Source organism: Ischnura elegans, chromosome 2 (genome assembly GCF_921293095.1).
Source record: "Ischnura elegans chromosome 2, ioIscEleg1.1, whole genome shotgun sequence".
In the NCBI taxonomy this organism is placed as follows: Eukaryota; Metazoa; Arthropoda; class Insecta; order Odonata; family Coenagrionidae; genus Ischnura; species Ischnura elegans.
Window position 1 is genome coordinate 48,543,518 of NC_060247.1, and position 15,512 is coordinate 48,559,029.

Below are 15,512 nucleotides of genomic sequence, written 5' to 3' on the forward strand. Positions count from 1 at the left end.
ATGTTTCCATGCATCATATTGAAGTTTTTGCGGATTCCATTTTAATTAGCTGGTAAACTCAGACTACTACATGCACATGACTGAGTTGTAATGAAGCCGTACAATATTTCTTTACTGTATGCAATAAATATGCATTTAATCATTCAGATTAACTATCGACGTATGTGTTAAACATAGTAGATGCGTAAAAGGGAAACCTTCTTTTTTCATTTTTCCATGGACCATAAAAAACAAATGCTTTAAGGCGGAAAACGTGAAATGTGGGAAAAGGTGAAAGAAATAATCATTGGCAGGACTCAGACAAAAACTATGCAATAAGGGGGAATATATACCAATTTGAGAGTGCATATACTGGGTTCCACTATGATTCCAAAATTTGATCAATTCCCACTCGTCAATTATATTAGTCAGTTTAGATCTCAGACACCACCACTGAATGATCACTTCTACTGTTCAAAGTAGTTTTATTACATATTTCTTCATAATGCATTAGATATCTTACCTTCATATTTTATATTTTGAATGTAATAAATATACACTTTGCTACATATTTTTTATACAGGTTGACACAAGGGAACAGTTACGAAATGTCCAACGACTGAGGGTGGTCAGGTATCGGTATGCTCGTGAATTTGCGAAGCATGTTGGTCTGACTAAGGAAAAAGATGGTGAGGATGACCTGACTGACACTGGTGTGATTGCACAAGAAGTCCAAAGGATAATTCCAGAGGCCGTCAGAGCTGCTGGAGATGTAGTACTACCTGATGGCAGTCGAATAGATAACTTCCTGGTAGTTAATAAGGTAAGTAATTATATGAATGATGAATATATGAATTGAATGAAATACAGTAAACTCGCTTATAAAGATCACGCATGTAACAAAATCCTGCACTAGGTGAGTTTCAGGTCCCTTGGATTTTCTTACGATCACCAAATATAATTTCCCCACATGTAATGGTTTCGGATGATAAGAAATTCCCACTATTATTAACTATTCTTTGATCCCTTGGGGATTTATTTCGTCTTTTATAAAGAAATTGCGGCCATCTTTGCTACTTCACCATTCCTTACCTTATCATTAGTCATTCTCACATGTGACCACATACTTCTACCGTTGATCTTTAAATCCTTCCCTTTACAGCCGTTTGATGGAAAGGGTGGGATGATAGTGAAATGCTACGAATCTGTTATTGAAATAAAGGCGATTTACGGAATATTATCCGGCAATCGAGAGATGTGTAGGGCAAAAGCCATTATTATGGATATAATGAAATCTCACTAATTACAAAATAAGACGATGGTCCCCCGAAATTCATTATAAGCGATTTTTACTGTATATGACTTAAATTATATAATACTGGCTATAAAGTGGTTAGATGAAAGACATTTGTCTTGGAAAATATTTCATAGTACATACTTATAGTTAGTTACTAGGTAACTAATTATATGAGGTATATATGGTAATCACTTTTATAATTTGAAATTTCAGGAACGTATATTTATGGAGAATGTTGGAGCAGTTAAAGAGTTGTGTAAAGTCACAGATAATCTTGAAAGTAGAATTGATGAATTAGAAAGAATGAATCAGAAGTTAGTGAGTCTCAAAAGGATGGATAGCTTGAAATCAAATCCAAGCATCAGCACAGGTAAAAGTAGTAATTATTTTTACAAATGTCCCTTATTGTGACTACCTATATGCACTATTAATTGCCTCAAATATTTCACAGTATCCAGTTGTACACCTTCCAACAAATCATGGAGTAGTGGACCTCGATGCATTCAAAGGCATAAAAAGTATACCAATTGCTCCAAAAAACATTTAACAATGGGAGAAGATGAATTTTTACCATATTCTTCAATTTTTTGTTCCAATAAGTTTATACAAGTTGTCATAGCTCTTCTCATCCTCATTATGGCCATCTGGTTAGTAAATTATCTACCTAATTAAGGCTCATTGCTTTACTGTTTGAATAAAAAGATGAATGACTCTCTATGAATAAAATTTATCATTAATTTTTATTACTTTCCAGTTTAGTAGCCATGGCCACTTTATATTTTCTGGAGTACCAAAAAAGAAGCAATTTTGACTATCCACTCACTGGATCAATGTAAGTAGTGCCACCAAAGAAGCTGGAGTTTATTTAATGAAATAATGCAATTAGGATTTATAAGTATCATATTTTATTAACCAATGATTGAATGCAAAAGCATTGTTAAAATGTCACCAGCTAATTAATTTTTTAATTTAACAACCACCCCTTACTTAAAAATTTTGAAAGAACTGAAAGCTGAAATACATTACTGTATTTGCATGTAGAAAATACTATGTTAACACATTCACACACAAAGTGATTCAACCCACAAGTTGCTTTTTTGAGGGTAGAACTCAACTCAGCCTAAGGTGTGTGATACCACCTATGCAGAGTAGGATGGTCAGTTAATATCCTTGAGACACCCTGTACTTCAAAGACTTTTTCTTGCGGATGTCCAAAGTGTTCACTCAGGATATGTACCCTGGGCCCTGATCATAGAGTCAAAGCTCTACCCAGTGGCCCACCATACTCCCCTAATAACATTAAAAACCAAGTATTGTTTTAATTCCAACTAACCTCAGTGGCTTGGAGCATTTCCTGGCAGGAACCTATCTCAGCCATTTGGTTCCATGTTCAAAATCTCACCCCCATGCTGGACCTCTTGGTTACTTAAACAGCACTTCACCTTAATTTTGGCTTCTCAGTCTTTTTTCTAGCCCCTTGGTTCCATGCTCAGCAAAGCACAAGATGTCTCCGGATACGTCCAAGTAGGGCTTTTCTAGGATTAGAAGGAATAATAACTTTGCCATTTCCTACGATTCTATTTCTATGATTATGAATTTCCACCAAGTAACCCCCACTACTATTAATTATCCAAGTAGGGTTTGTCGTGAATGGCCAAAGAATACACCTTAATAGGTGTATGACATTTTTTATTTGACTGTAGGTGATACTATGAATTAGTGAATGGTACAATTACATTAGATATGTCTTTCGTGATGAAAAATTTAAGGCCCACTCTAGTACCATATACTGCCAGCTGGTGGAGGGGTGCTAATCTTTGGGAAAAAGGGTCTGACCCAGAGTACTGTTAATTCTCCTGTGGAAGGCGCATCCTGGCTAGCTTTCCTCAGGATTGCACAGCCTTAGGCGAATACATAGTACGCACTAAACAATTACGGTGCACCATCTTTGGAGAACTTGCTGCAACCGTTCATAACAGTTGAGGCATGAAACACAAGTAGAGATACGATACATTCTGAGTTTGTTAATTCAGAGGTTTTTCTTTGAGAGAATAGGGGTATAAATTAGCATGGAATAAAATGGCATCAGATGGGGCTCCAGAGACCTGTGTTTCTGTGAGGGGAATTTGATTCTGTGTTGGACATGACTATTGTTTCCAGAAGTGCCCTTGCCTATGAGTATGTTTGAATCAACAACTTTAAAAAAGTTATCTTTTATGCTTCTTAGTATATAAATGTATGCTATTCCCTCATCAGGTATTCGGTGGCTGCAGTGATTTGGATTCAGAAGATCTTGTATGAACTTTTTCAAGTTGCTGCTAGCATCAATAACACTCTGTGCAAATGAAAGTTTACATCTATTTATGATCAGAAGTGGCACTCATGAATGTTTTTTTTCTGCCACAAAAAAATTGTCTCACAAGTTTTGAAGTTGACATAAATTATTAGAATCTGTATTTTAGAAAAATAGTAATATGTATTCAGTTTGTGATGAAACAATGCGTTGAGTTTTTGAAAATTTATTTTAGAACTACTTGATTATATATTTATGGTTAATACCCAGAAAAATCTTACATTTCTTAATTACCCCGTTCTTTTCTTTTTCAACCAGATATGCGGAGAGGCAAATTGGACCAGATCATTATATTAATGGTATTGATCAAACTTTAAGGTATAGAAGTCACAGTTCCTACCAGCCATCATTGGAGGAAGCTCTGAGATTTAGATCTACGGATTTCCAGCCAGTCAAGGTCCCAGATGTTGTCCCACCACCAAGGAAAAAGACTATATACCTCCCTCCAATCATAGGCCGTCCAAGTCAATGCAGTCCAAAGATGTTTTCTCCACTCGACAGAAGTCGCAGAAACTATCCTGAGTCTTTCCGCCCATGCCAGGTATGTTACTCCTTTGCCTCCATTACTGCACTTTAAGCATCATTTGGCTTCCCTAACCTTCCAAATTAAAGAAATTCCTGTTCTTCATATTTTTTATTCATAAAAGAGGTGTAACAATGAAAATTTTGGCCATCAGCTAATATTCTGGGTGATTCAGGCCTCACCAACGCCCTGTGAGCAGGGTGCCATTCAAGGCCCTTGCCAAAAATTTTTTTGCAGGGTTTCATTTGGACGAGGGTGTATTCTCAGGGAGTTCATTTTGAGGGGGTGTATTTAAGACTGAGTCTCTTGAAGAATGTTGAGGGGCTTAATGCCCTTGATCCTCCAAACCATTGCTCTGCCTGCTGGCTTAGGCCAAGATGTCTTGAAAGGCTGACAGGGTTCTGCTTTAAGCCATGTCCTCCCCATTCCCTTTACCTGAAGCATTTTCATGACGGTTTCTATGATAGATAAAGTACATATGTTGATTTAATTAACATTATAGTTTCAAAACACTCTTCTTATTGCATTCAATTCGCTGTCAATAAAAGAACTTGGGCCATCCATGCTGCATCTTCTGGAAATTACATTTGAAAATTCCTATTTGCTGTCATGATGAAACTGGTCAAAGCATAGTGGTAATGGTGATAACAAAAATAATAAAAACTGATATAATACATCCAAAAATATCACAGTCGTGATGAATATGAAATGTATGTTCATCATAATGCTACATAGACACTTTTGGGGTGATTAGCTAATGAATACTTCAGCTGAAGTAAAAAATTCTTAGTAAAATGAACAATTACCATTATTGTGGATTTCAACATTGATCTTTACAGGGAATTTTTTATTGGCGTACACAAGTAGTGTTTGTTCTGAATTGTGCAATCATGGCAGTGTATATTTAATACAGGCCTATGAAAAATATGTCTTAGGCAACCAGTCAATTATCTTGAGCTATAAACATGCAGTGATTTGGCCTTTAACATTTCATGGGCTTTCCTATTTATGATGAACATGGCACAATTTTCTATGCATGGGTGGCATCAGATATTATTTCAAGTTTTATTTCATAAAATATGGCATTAAAATTAATCATTGCTCTATTTTTTCTTTTTTCTCACATTCTCAGAATTTTTGCTGTCAATCAGTAGGACAACCTGATTTTGTAGAGCATTCTCTTGATACACCAGCAGTTCCAGGGGTGTCATCAGGTGACAATGCTTTGCAGGAAGAAATTGGTAAGCTGTTATAGGCATAAACTACTATAAACTCCTGTTACTCACTTCATGTGAATTTGATTGGCATAAATTTTTTCTACAGTGTGTGAAAGCATGTCTAAAAATTCTTGTGGAATACACTCCCTATTTTTGCCTATAGAGAGCTTTGAACCAAAACAGAGAAGGTGCCGTAGGGAGGCAATGCAGCCTTGGGCAAGAGGTGTCCTTCTTAAGTAGGGTTCCCAATATTTTAATGTCTGGTATTTTTCCAGCGAACAATGACAGTGGAGATTTCTCGGCTTTCACACAGGGTGAGGTCGTCCACGTATCCTTCCTAAATTTAGATGTGCAATTGGCCCATTTTCCTCTAGGATTCAGGAATGCTATGCCATTCTGTTTGTGCCTTGGGTGTATGTACAGTGCTGAGTTACAAGGTTATAAAGATACAAGGCTGAGAGGGCAGTTGCTCTTTACTGTGGCAGTTGTATATAAAGTAGAGGCACAAATGGAATGGCATAGGGATTGTCACGACAATGGGCCAGTTGTAGGTACATCTAAATGTTGGAAGAAGATGTGGAGGACTTTACCCGTTGCAAAATTCGAGAAATCTTCACCGCTTGAGTTCCCCTTGGATATTGAGGAGCCGAGAGAGAGAGGCAGCCAAGGAAAGAGGCACGCAGGCATGCAGCTAGGAACTATGGCTAGGGGTGGTTTTAGACACAAATAATACTGGGGGCTATGGAATACAGTAGATGCAGGTGCCCTCCCCCAGAAATTTTTTTAAGATAAATGGTTCAAAATAGTGAGTTTTACAGCTTGCTGAGGGATATTTTATTAATCCTTACACTATTCTATAAGTAATATTTATCCAAATAAGAAAAATGGATTTAATTTTTAAATTTGTCTGAGTTCTGGGAGGATTTTATCCCCTAAAACCTCCCCCTTGCTGTGCCACTGAGGAGACCTATCGTAATTTCCTCACCATTTTCACCAATGGAGTAAAACTTATTCTATTAGCAAGTATGATCCGGGAGATACATATCTTATTTTCAGCTCAGTCGGTGATGCCGCCACCTTAGACTTGTTTTCAGTATTGGTAGCACACCCACCTCTTGAGTGGGACCAAGTGTGGAAGTGGGCCTAAGAGAGGTAGAGAATTAGGCCCAGGGAGTGTTAGGGGACTTGTGAGAGAGTGCAGTGTTGTGACATAAAGGGGCCTATGCAGAGAGGAGACCCTGGGGATGTGAGGAAGTAGGAGGAGGAAGGGACTTAAGAAGATAGGGGGCTTTGGGAGGGGTGGCTTCCCTGACGGAAGAAGGACTGAACTGTAGACTATATCCTGTTTTTCGCTTTATCTTTGCGGGTGAACTGGTGTGGCTAATGCAAGTGGGAGTGAGGGGAGAGAAAGTTTCTCGACACGTGACTTTCCGTTTGCCAATTGGCAAATAGGCTAGGCCCAGTGCTTTGGCAATTCAGTCATTCTCAGACCTCCATCGTATTAACATAGTGAATCTGCTCCTGGAGCAGTGTTGCCAAACCTCATGTGTTCTCCTTGTATGTCTTTAATTGTGCCTTTTATACTAATCCCTAAATTCAATATGGAAACTGTCAATTTAATGGGCTTCTGTGAAGGGATTATCCTCAATAACTTCCAAATGAGTCAGCATATTGCTTCGGAGCCAGACCACAAATACCTGTGGCCACCCAGGACCCACACGTTTTCAGTGACTAACTAGGGCGGCTATGTACATTTGGCCATGTTAAGTTTGCTCCTACTCTCTCAGTACTACCCCTCTCCGATCAGCAAAGCCCTCCGAGAGTGTCTGTGCTCTCACGAAAGCTCACCTGCAAACATAAAGTGAATGAATAATAGTTCATTTCAAATATCTTTGCGTCTGAGAGGCTGGCCCAATTTTTTTAAGGGGTTAGGGAAGAGGACATGTGAATTCCTCAGAACCAACTAAAATGGGATTGGCAGAGCCTCGTCTCTGGGAAATTCAGTCGCTTTCAGACCTTCGTGGTGTGCGCTTCTTGAGTAAGTTAACTGTTTTGCCTGGTGAGAAGGGGGTTTTTGAGACAGTCATTTGTTCCCTTTCCCTGACAAAGTCTTTTGAGAAAACATGGCAATGCCCGCCTCTCTCCATTCCATATCCCAAGTGTCGCAGGTCACATCTCCTGCCGCGACGCCATTCCGAACACTCCAATGCTTGCATGACTGGGCCAGTTGCAAAGATATTTGAAAAGGATCATAGGAGGCTAGGTGACGTGGGGCGCATTGAGAGGAGTGAGCGTTCAGAGTTCTTACTCGGCATATAACTAGTAAGTTAATCAGAAAAGTTGAAAAGCTACGTTGGGGCTTCAATCATCATCTGTGGCAACACACTGTTGGGCACCTATAGATCTAATGTTTGAGCTCTTCCCAATCACAGAGGAGTGCTCCGGCCGAAAAAGCCACTCCAATAAAATGACTGAGTGCTCACATGAGCAGTTGAATCCAGGGGGAAATTCCACAGCTGCAGTGGCAATATTCTGAGCACCTACTCCTCCTGAATGTACCAATGAAGGTTTTCGTGAAACTTCGTGATGATTAGGATTATTGAATGGGGCTTTTCTCATTGATATCTGCCAAGCCCAGGGTGTGAGGGGAAAGCTCCATAGGCAAATTAAAAATGTGTATTTTGTAGCAGTTTGCTTTGCCTCAGCAACTTATTTGCATTTTTATTTGCTGATTTGAAGTCAACTTACCTATTTCTAAATTTTCACACAGCACACAATCAGCTGGGCCCCCAAATGGATCCTGATCAAGTTCCACCTGTTGATGAGCTGGATGATATGGAGGGAAAAATTGATGAAATCACTGCAGAGGAACCCAATAATGGAATTGAAGAACCGAAAGATAATTCTGACCAATCTGTTTTGAACCAAGTGAGTAGTCCACTGGATTCTTTGCTTTGCATTTTAATGGCATAGCTCCAATTATTGCTGTGTAATTTTTGTGCTGTGAAAGCTAATTCTTTTCATCAACCTTATGATATGTAATCTGATTTTAACCAATTGATTCATTTTTTATTATAAAATTTGTTGCATTCATGAAACATAAAGCTGCTGATCTTAGAGCTGAAGTCATGTAGGTTTGCTTCCTTGCATTCTTGAAAAATTAATAACTTTATTTTTGAATGTATGTATTCAGTTCCTACACTATTTAATGCTTACTTTATATCAAGGATTATTCATGTTGAATTACTGACTAGCATTCCCTCATTTAGTTAAAAGATGCATGTACATTTTTTCATGTTATCGCTTGCCTAGTTCCTCTGCTTTTGTGACCTATATTCCCTAGAATATATGAGAAACTTGTTATTTAAAAATTATTTGCTTCATTCAAATAATCACAATCTTCTGCAATATCCCTGACAGTCACCACTTTGGGAGAAGAGGGAAGGAGAGAAATTGGAAGGGCTTAGAAGAAGGAGGAGGGAAACAAATGGTGTAGACTTTGCTCAAGGAAATAGTGGAAGCAGCACTGGTGGGTTGCAAAGAATCAATGCTCGGGGACAATTCCAATACCATGATGGTTCTTTCTATGGTAAGACAAGATTATAAGTATGTAGCTTTTTTCTATAGTATAGTCCTGCAAATGCAAGGCTGAATTTATAACTAAATACTTTGACATAATCATATTCTAAATCCTCTTTCTCACAGTCAACAATGGAGTTACCATAGTACTTGCTGGGCAGCATTTCAACAGTACAATTACCACAGAATACTGCATGCAAACCATGGAAAATTATAGAAACTGTATCAGAGGAGAGGGCTTTAACTTCACCTATGGGATTCCTCTAAGCAGATTCATGCCAGATACAACCCTGGCACTTCGAATTATGTGAGTTGACTCATAGTTTCCTTAAATGCTATTCATCTGTTAAAACTTATCTTATGACAAGGGTTTGGATTATATATTTACTTAAAAATACATAGATACATGTAATGCTGTCAATATTGGTGTAGTTTTGAATAAGAATTATGCTGTGGTGATTTTGAGATTATCGCCAACAGAAACTCAGTCTCTGGCTTATAAATAATTTCAGTGTGTACATTTTTGTTTCTGTAAGATTCCTTTGGAAAAACTAATCACTGACTTTTGTTAATGCCGGTGTAGCCTTTTGGACAGAGAAACCATGCACTCTACAATGAGCACCTGTTTGAATAATTCAAGTGTTAGTACTTTGCCAAGTAGCATAACATAAAAGGTTTCAGAAAATCGATAATGTAAGGTAATGGTTGGGCTGTTTAGTTTGATACCAATTGGTTGAACAATAATGCCATTCCATAGCAAATTTTTGGAGACCATAAAAATTGTAACTTGTCCAACCAAAGTTCATAATATGTATTTAGATGTTATGTGGGTTGCATTAAGTAAGGAGAAGCAAAGAGTTCGTGCTGCTTATTCCTTGCGGGCCATTTCAATTGACATGGTCTATGCTACCCTGACATATTGGATCTCGCCAATGAACATGATCCTCTACTTTTTGGACATTGAGCTTCCGTCTTTTTGTACATCTGGGAAACTCTTTCAACTGATTCTCATCCATGGTTTTTACCTTCAGTTATCTCCTTTCTTCCATTGTATGCAGACCATTTCGAACCCTATTTTGGGCAAAATTTGGGAAATTTTAAGATGTCAAAGGGGAAACATGTTCTGGATTGGATGAAGAGCATTATGAAATAGCTGAGATATGGCATTGTTTTAGAAGGCTGGAACCAGCAGCTATTTAATTTTGACAGACATTTATAACTTCATGAAACCAGCAAAAGCTAGGGTATCATTTATGACCGTGACTTCTATTGTGATTTTTCAACGTATATTTTTTTTAGTATGGCACCAGACCTTCAACTGAAACCAGTGGAATGCACTGCGAGAGTTGGTTCAAAGAACTGCCCTATGGCAGCTCCAGAAGTCGCCTTGCCATCAACTTTCCACATTGATAATTCCTCAGAAGAACCTCGTATATTTTCCTTGAATGTGGGTCCATACATAGCCAAGTCATTCAGATTCAGGATACCTCTGCGTGAGTTGATTACGGTAAGTAGAGAAAGTAATTCTCCATTAGCTCAATATTATCCAGTAAAATATTGCTGTCCTGCCCAAGTAGTCTTAAAACCAGTTTTTAGTTACTTTTAAGTGATGTAAATATATCTTAGCAACCCGCATGACACACCTGCATCACTGGCTGCTTTACCATGAATCTCCCAGGGGAATGCAGAATTGGTAACGGAATTAGACTTGCATAAAGAGATAAGGATTGCAAGTTCCTGTTCTGAGAAGATTTAAGAGATAATGGGTGCTCTGCCATTTCCCTAACTAATTTTACGGAATGAAATTGAAGAATTCAAGATTCAATTTTTTAAATGTTTTTCAAAGATTTTCAAGGTTTTTCCTTTGAAATTTCAAATGAGGTTGTTCATTTATACTCAAAATCATCATTCATAAAAATAATTTGGCAGATGCAAGGGACAAATAAGTTATGTGGGAAAAATCTTCCATATTGAACAATCCTGTCAAAAGTAAAATGTAAAAAATCGAAAGTTGCTGTCGACTTTTAAGGAGGGTGGAATAGCTAACAAACTTTGACCCATTAGGTAGGAGCATATGGTGTCATCAACTTATCTGCGATTGATTTGCGGTCATAATTTTGCCATGAATAGCTCTAGACAATAGACAATGGATCAAGAAATAGAATATGTAATATCAATCTTGCAATTTTAATCATCTATCACAATCTACTAAAAAAGAATTGGTGAATGCGCTAATTACTATAAATCAGCATTCTCCATGAATGCACCTGAATTGCTTGCTGCTAGAAAAGCCTCTTTGTGAACAAAATGAATCAATTTTTTTTATATTTGAACATGGCCTACTCCACAAGTGTGAAAAGTGAGAAGGAATAGGAGGGTTGGATAGAGAGAGGAGGGTATGGCATTGAGGGACTGACCATCTTGTAATTTGCATTCAAACAAAACCTTTGCAATTACAAATCATTCAAAAGAATCATTGGAACAAATTATATCATATCACTCTGCTGCTTAAGTGCTGTTTTACAAAAATCCACGGCAGGGTGATCACAGATCTGGGGATGCATTTGTAAAGATACTTCAAAGAAATACAAAATATCGGAAACTACACTGGTAGACACCATGCCACATAGTAACATCATCTAGAGGCAATTGCTGCATGACATGGTTCCACAATCGAGCCCTTCCACTGTACATCATGCTTGAAAAATAGTTGCTCAGATCTTCTGTAAAGGTAACTTGTTTGTTGCCCATGACCTCAGGTTACAAAAGAACTGGAATGTTCTGGGCTTTGTCTACTTTTGTGCTATGCATGGTACTGTTTTGATGAACAATCTCATGGATTTCCTACAAAACTAAGTGTAAGAAATAAACCATGGTCTAACCAGCCATATTCCTATATTGATATAGATACTGTGGGATGTTCTGGTTGATTTAGCTCGTGGATCTTGGTACAAGTTTTTGGCTTTGGTTGAGGTAGGATTAAGTTTTCACCTATCAAAATAAAGGTCACAGGTTTAAGTTCCACTTGGGTAGGTTGCCCCTGCTTTAGGCATCGATGTTTGTGATTCTCCATTGTTGCTTATGGAAAATCCCCAAAAGTGGAGATGATAAATATGTAATTCCACTTTTTTGGGGTGATGGTGGCGAGTAAATAAAGAACGCGAATAAATTTGGGGGAATCTGAGTTCGAATAGTGGTCAAGGCAAAAATATTTTCTTCCGCAGAATTTTTCCCCCATTCCCATCATCATTTCTGGCTGGATGGATTGTTGAACGAGCTATTTAATGGCTTTAGTGTATTTGAATGTATGCAAATATATTTATTTAATATTTTTGGTCCATCAATTTGTTTCAAACAATTTTTCTCTCGGCTGGGAAGCAAAATTTGACATTTTTATTATTTTTACGCCGCTTTTCATTCAACTATGTATTTAACTTTTTAAGAGTTACCCAACAATTTTTTCATGAAACCTTTTTTTATAAATTGATAAAAAGGATGAAAAAATGGCAAGATAATCATGAGTATGCCTAAGTAAAGAGTCATTCATTATTTCTGAAACCAATATTTTATGCTTTTTATGCAAATGGATTCTGCTCATGGATCTCCATAATTATGTATATCTAATTTTATAATGTTTCTATTTCAGAACCCCTGCTTGCTTCCTGAAAATGATTTGGGAACTGAATTCCTGGAGTACAATTTACATTTTTATAGAATATGTGATGAATGACCCATGTAAGGAACATGTTTGTTTCTCATGTAGATTGATGTTTAAAAGGAGCTTTAGACCTCTGAGTCAAGCTATCCATTCAATCATCTAACCACCAATTTAGGTGTTTGGATTGAAGATAGATTACTCCCAATACTGTTTTGGTTGTTCTACTATCTTTTAAGCTGAACTAGTCCTTAAAAAGTGGATGCTGAGGTGGTGGTCTATTATGAACCCTGAACACAGCTCCATTAGTTAATAAATATATAGAGATATGTACGTGTACATTTGCCAGTTTTGGCTATCAAAGTTGAAATGTCAAACAATTAATTTATGATATATTCTTTCAAGAGTGCGTTTGAGAATTAATCTGGTACTTAAGAGACAATATGTAGGACTTCCAAATATATACTGACATATGTCAATCTTGTTCAATTAAGCTGTTATGAATTTTTATTTTTGAGCAGCATTGGCCCTTCAAAGGAAGTCATGAAGAAGTAGTTTTTAACAGTGTAGTGGATCTTGTCATGTTTTCCATATACAAAGCTACTGCACATGACATGCAGTCTATAGAACTCAATTGAGTTGCGTAATGGAGATTAAGAATGGGCAGTTTTGAAATTACATCAGATTCTGCTTTGGTGTGCTACACTATAGTAATGTTGTCTTCATTACCAATGAAGCCTGAAGCTGTGAAACACACTGGTATCGACAAGTTTCACTCACGAGAAAGAAATCAAGGGACAAACGAGTGTGAACTGGTTACCTTACCAAATACATCAAATATATCATCTCTGAGAAGATTTTCCATCTTCAAAGTGCTTAATAACTACAGTGGGATGGATGGTGCAGTTCCTTAAATCAAGGATGTACAATTTAACTGTTTAAATAATGAAGGTTTGAATGTGTAGATTCTGTACAAATGAAATTGATCTCTACAATGGAAACAGATTGAGGTAAAACTTATAAGAATAAAGCGTTAGCTTCATTTTTCATTGTCTGTGTTTTTTATGTCATCGTCAAGGGAGAAGCTCTCCTTTAGATTTCGGAGGGGGATAAGTGGGGCCATAAAAATAAAGTAGAAGGCTGAAGTATTGGCACAGGTATTGGTTAGCCAAAATAAATTCATCCTTTTTTATAGGCAGGCTGATTAATAGTCCATGGAAGTTAATTCTATTTTCTTTTCTCTGCGTACCTGTTCCGAATCAAAGATTTTTTTATGCCGTAGGTTTTATTTTTGTTTTCAATCTGTGATTTATTTTGGATACTTTAATCTAAAGTTTGTATGTTATTCATATTTTTGAAAGGCTCTGTAATGTAAATGCAAGTACAGTATATCGAAGCTGGGGGCCAAAATAGGAATAAATGTGACTCTAATGCCTTTAAGGTAAATTTTTGGGGTTGAGATAATGTATAATATTTTTTCACATAGGAACATAAATGATACCATAAATGTAATTTTGCATGTATGTATAGCCCTTACAATGTGAAAACTGTGTAGATACTTCAATCTTTTAGGTATTAAGTCACTGTGGTTTATGATCTTGAGAAAAACAGTACTCATTGGTTGGTGGCTGCAAAATCAAAATCAACTTAAAATTAAATAATACTGTACATAGTGAATACACAATTTATAATCAGTGTCATTAAAGTTCAGAAAATTTCTGGAAAATTTTATCTATATTTCACAAGAACTGGTTTTAAACTGTAAAAATATAAGGTGATTCAAATTATTATAGATTTTAATAATATTTTCCAACTGCAGTCAACAAGCAGTTGGAAATTACACTATGAATTGTAAAAAGAAATGATCAATATTTGCTGTACATATATTTTGCTGAATTAAACATGTAAAGGAAACCATGTTAAAATATAATGTAGAAAGAAGATACCAATTACCTTTGTATTTCTAATGGGAAATAAAATCATGAATCTAGCCACGGAACATAATTTTATGAGCCTGGTGAAAAATTACCTCATTTCCATCATTTAGCTAATATGTCCCGCTAATTCAAAGCTGAAGTTTTATTGTGGGTGAATTAAGATGTTATCTTGAGGAATCTTGTTTATCTCCTCCTCATGTATCCACTTAAGTCAATTTATAAGAATGTATACAATTTTATAAGAATGTATACAAATTTTATACAGGTTTGTACAAATTTTTTAATGGGGGATAGGTTACACCCTATTTGCTGCATCTGATAGTAAGTCAATTTATTGATTACATCCACTTTTCCTCCCTTGATAATAATAAGTGGTATTTTTGTAAATGGTAATATTGCTGCTGCTGCTTGGATTTATTACACTAACCGTTAGAGATGGGTCGAATAGCAGATTTCTCGAACTCGAATATCGAATTCGAATATTAAATCATTGCTCCAATATTCGAATACCTCGAATACTAAACGATGAATGCTGGAATGTTTGACTCGGTTGCCTATGCAGCAGGCAACACAATATTTTGGGGAGTAATTTTGATTTCCTTTAAAGGATTCGAACAGGAATTTAGCTGATTAATGGAATATTTTAATTTTATGGAAACAATTGGGCATATAATTAATTCAACTAACATCGCTTTACCCCCACTCCTGCTGCCAAGTGCTAGCTGACAATCTGAGGCATTTTGTGAAATACAAGCTCTTCTCCACCGGATTTTCTTCAATTATTTTCAGTCCATCTTTGGAAGTTCTCACGAGATAAGAAGATGAATTGGAATTGCTATCAGGGAGAAACCAAATATTCTGAGAAAATATCCCTTCGTCTGGGACTGTAACAATAAAGATTTATAGCACCACTCATAAATTGTAACTCGATATATGTTTTCGGAAAAGATACCGCATCAACTTCCGAGAAGC

General features: G+C 36.8%; 1 protein-coding gene across 1 annotated transcript in view; it reads left to right on the plus strand.

Annotated features, from left to right (window-relative positions):
* The window catches only part of LOC124174223 (myelin regulatory factor-like), a 95,197-nt gene extending 80,566 nt beyond the window's left edge, over positions 1–14,631 (plus strand). Inside the window, exons 11-21 of the mRNA XM_046553318.1 lie at positions 563–802; positions 1,490–1,646; positions 1,728–1,923; positions 2,031–2,108; positions 3,888–4,170; positions 5,285–5,393; positions 8,140–8,297; positions 8,790–8,958; positions 9,075–9,255; positions 10,248–10,455; positions 12,595–14,631. Coding sequence (XP_046409274.1) covers positions 563–802; positions 1,490–1,646; positions 1,728–1,923; positions 2,031–2,108; positions 3,888–4,170; positions 5,285–5,393; positions 8,140–8,297; positions 8,790–8,958; positions 9,075–9,255; positions 10,248–10,455; positions 12,595–12,678 — 1,863 coding nt within the window. The 3' untranslated portion in view covers positions 12,679–14,631. The remainder of the gene's footprint in view (positions 1–562; positions 803–1,489; positions 1,647–1,727; positions 1,924–2,030; positions 2,109–3,887; positions 4,171–5,284; positions 5,394–8,139; positions 8,298–8,789; positions 8,959–9,074; positions 9,256–10,247; positions 10,456–12,594) is intronic.
* The last annotated feature ends 881 nt before the right edge of the window (positions 14,632–15,512 follow it).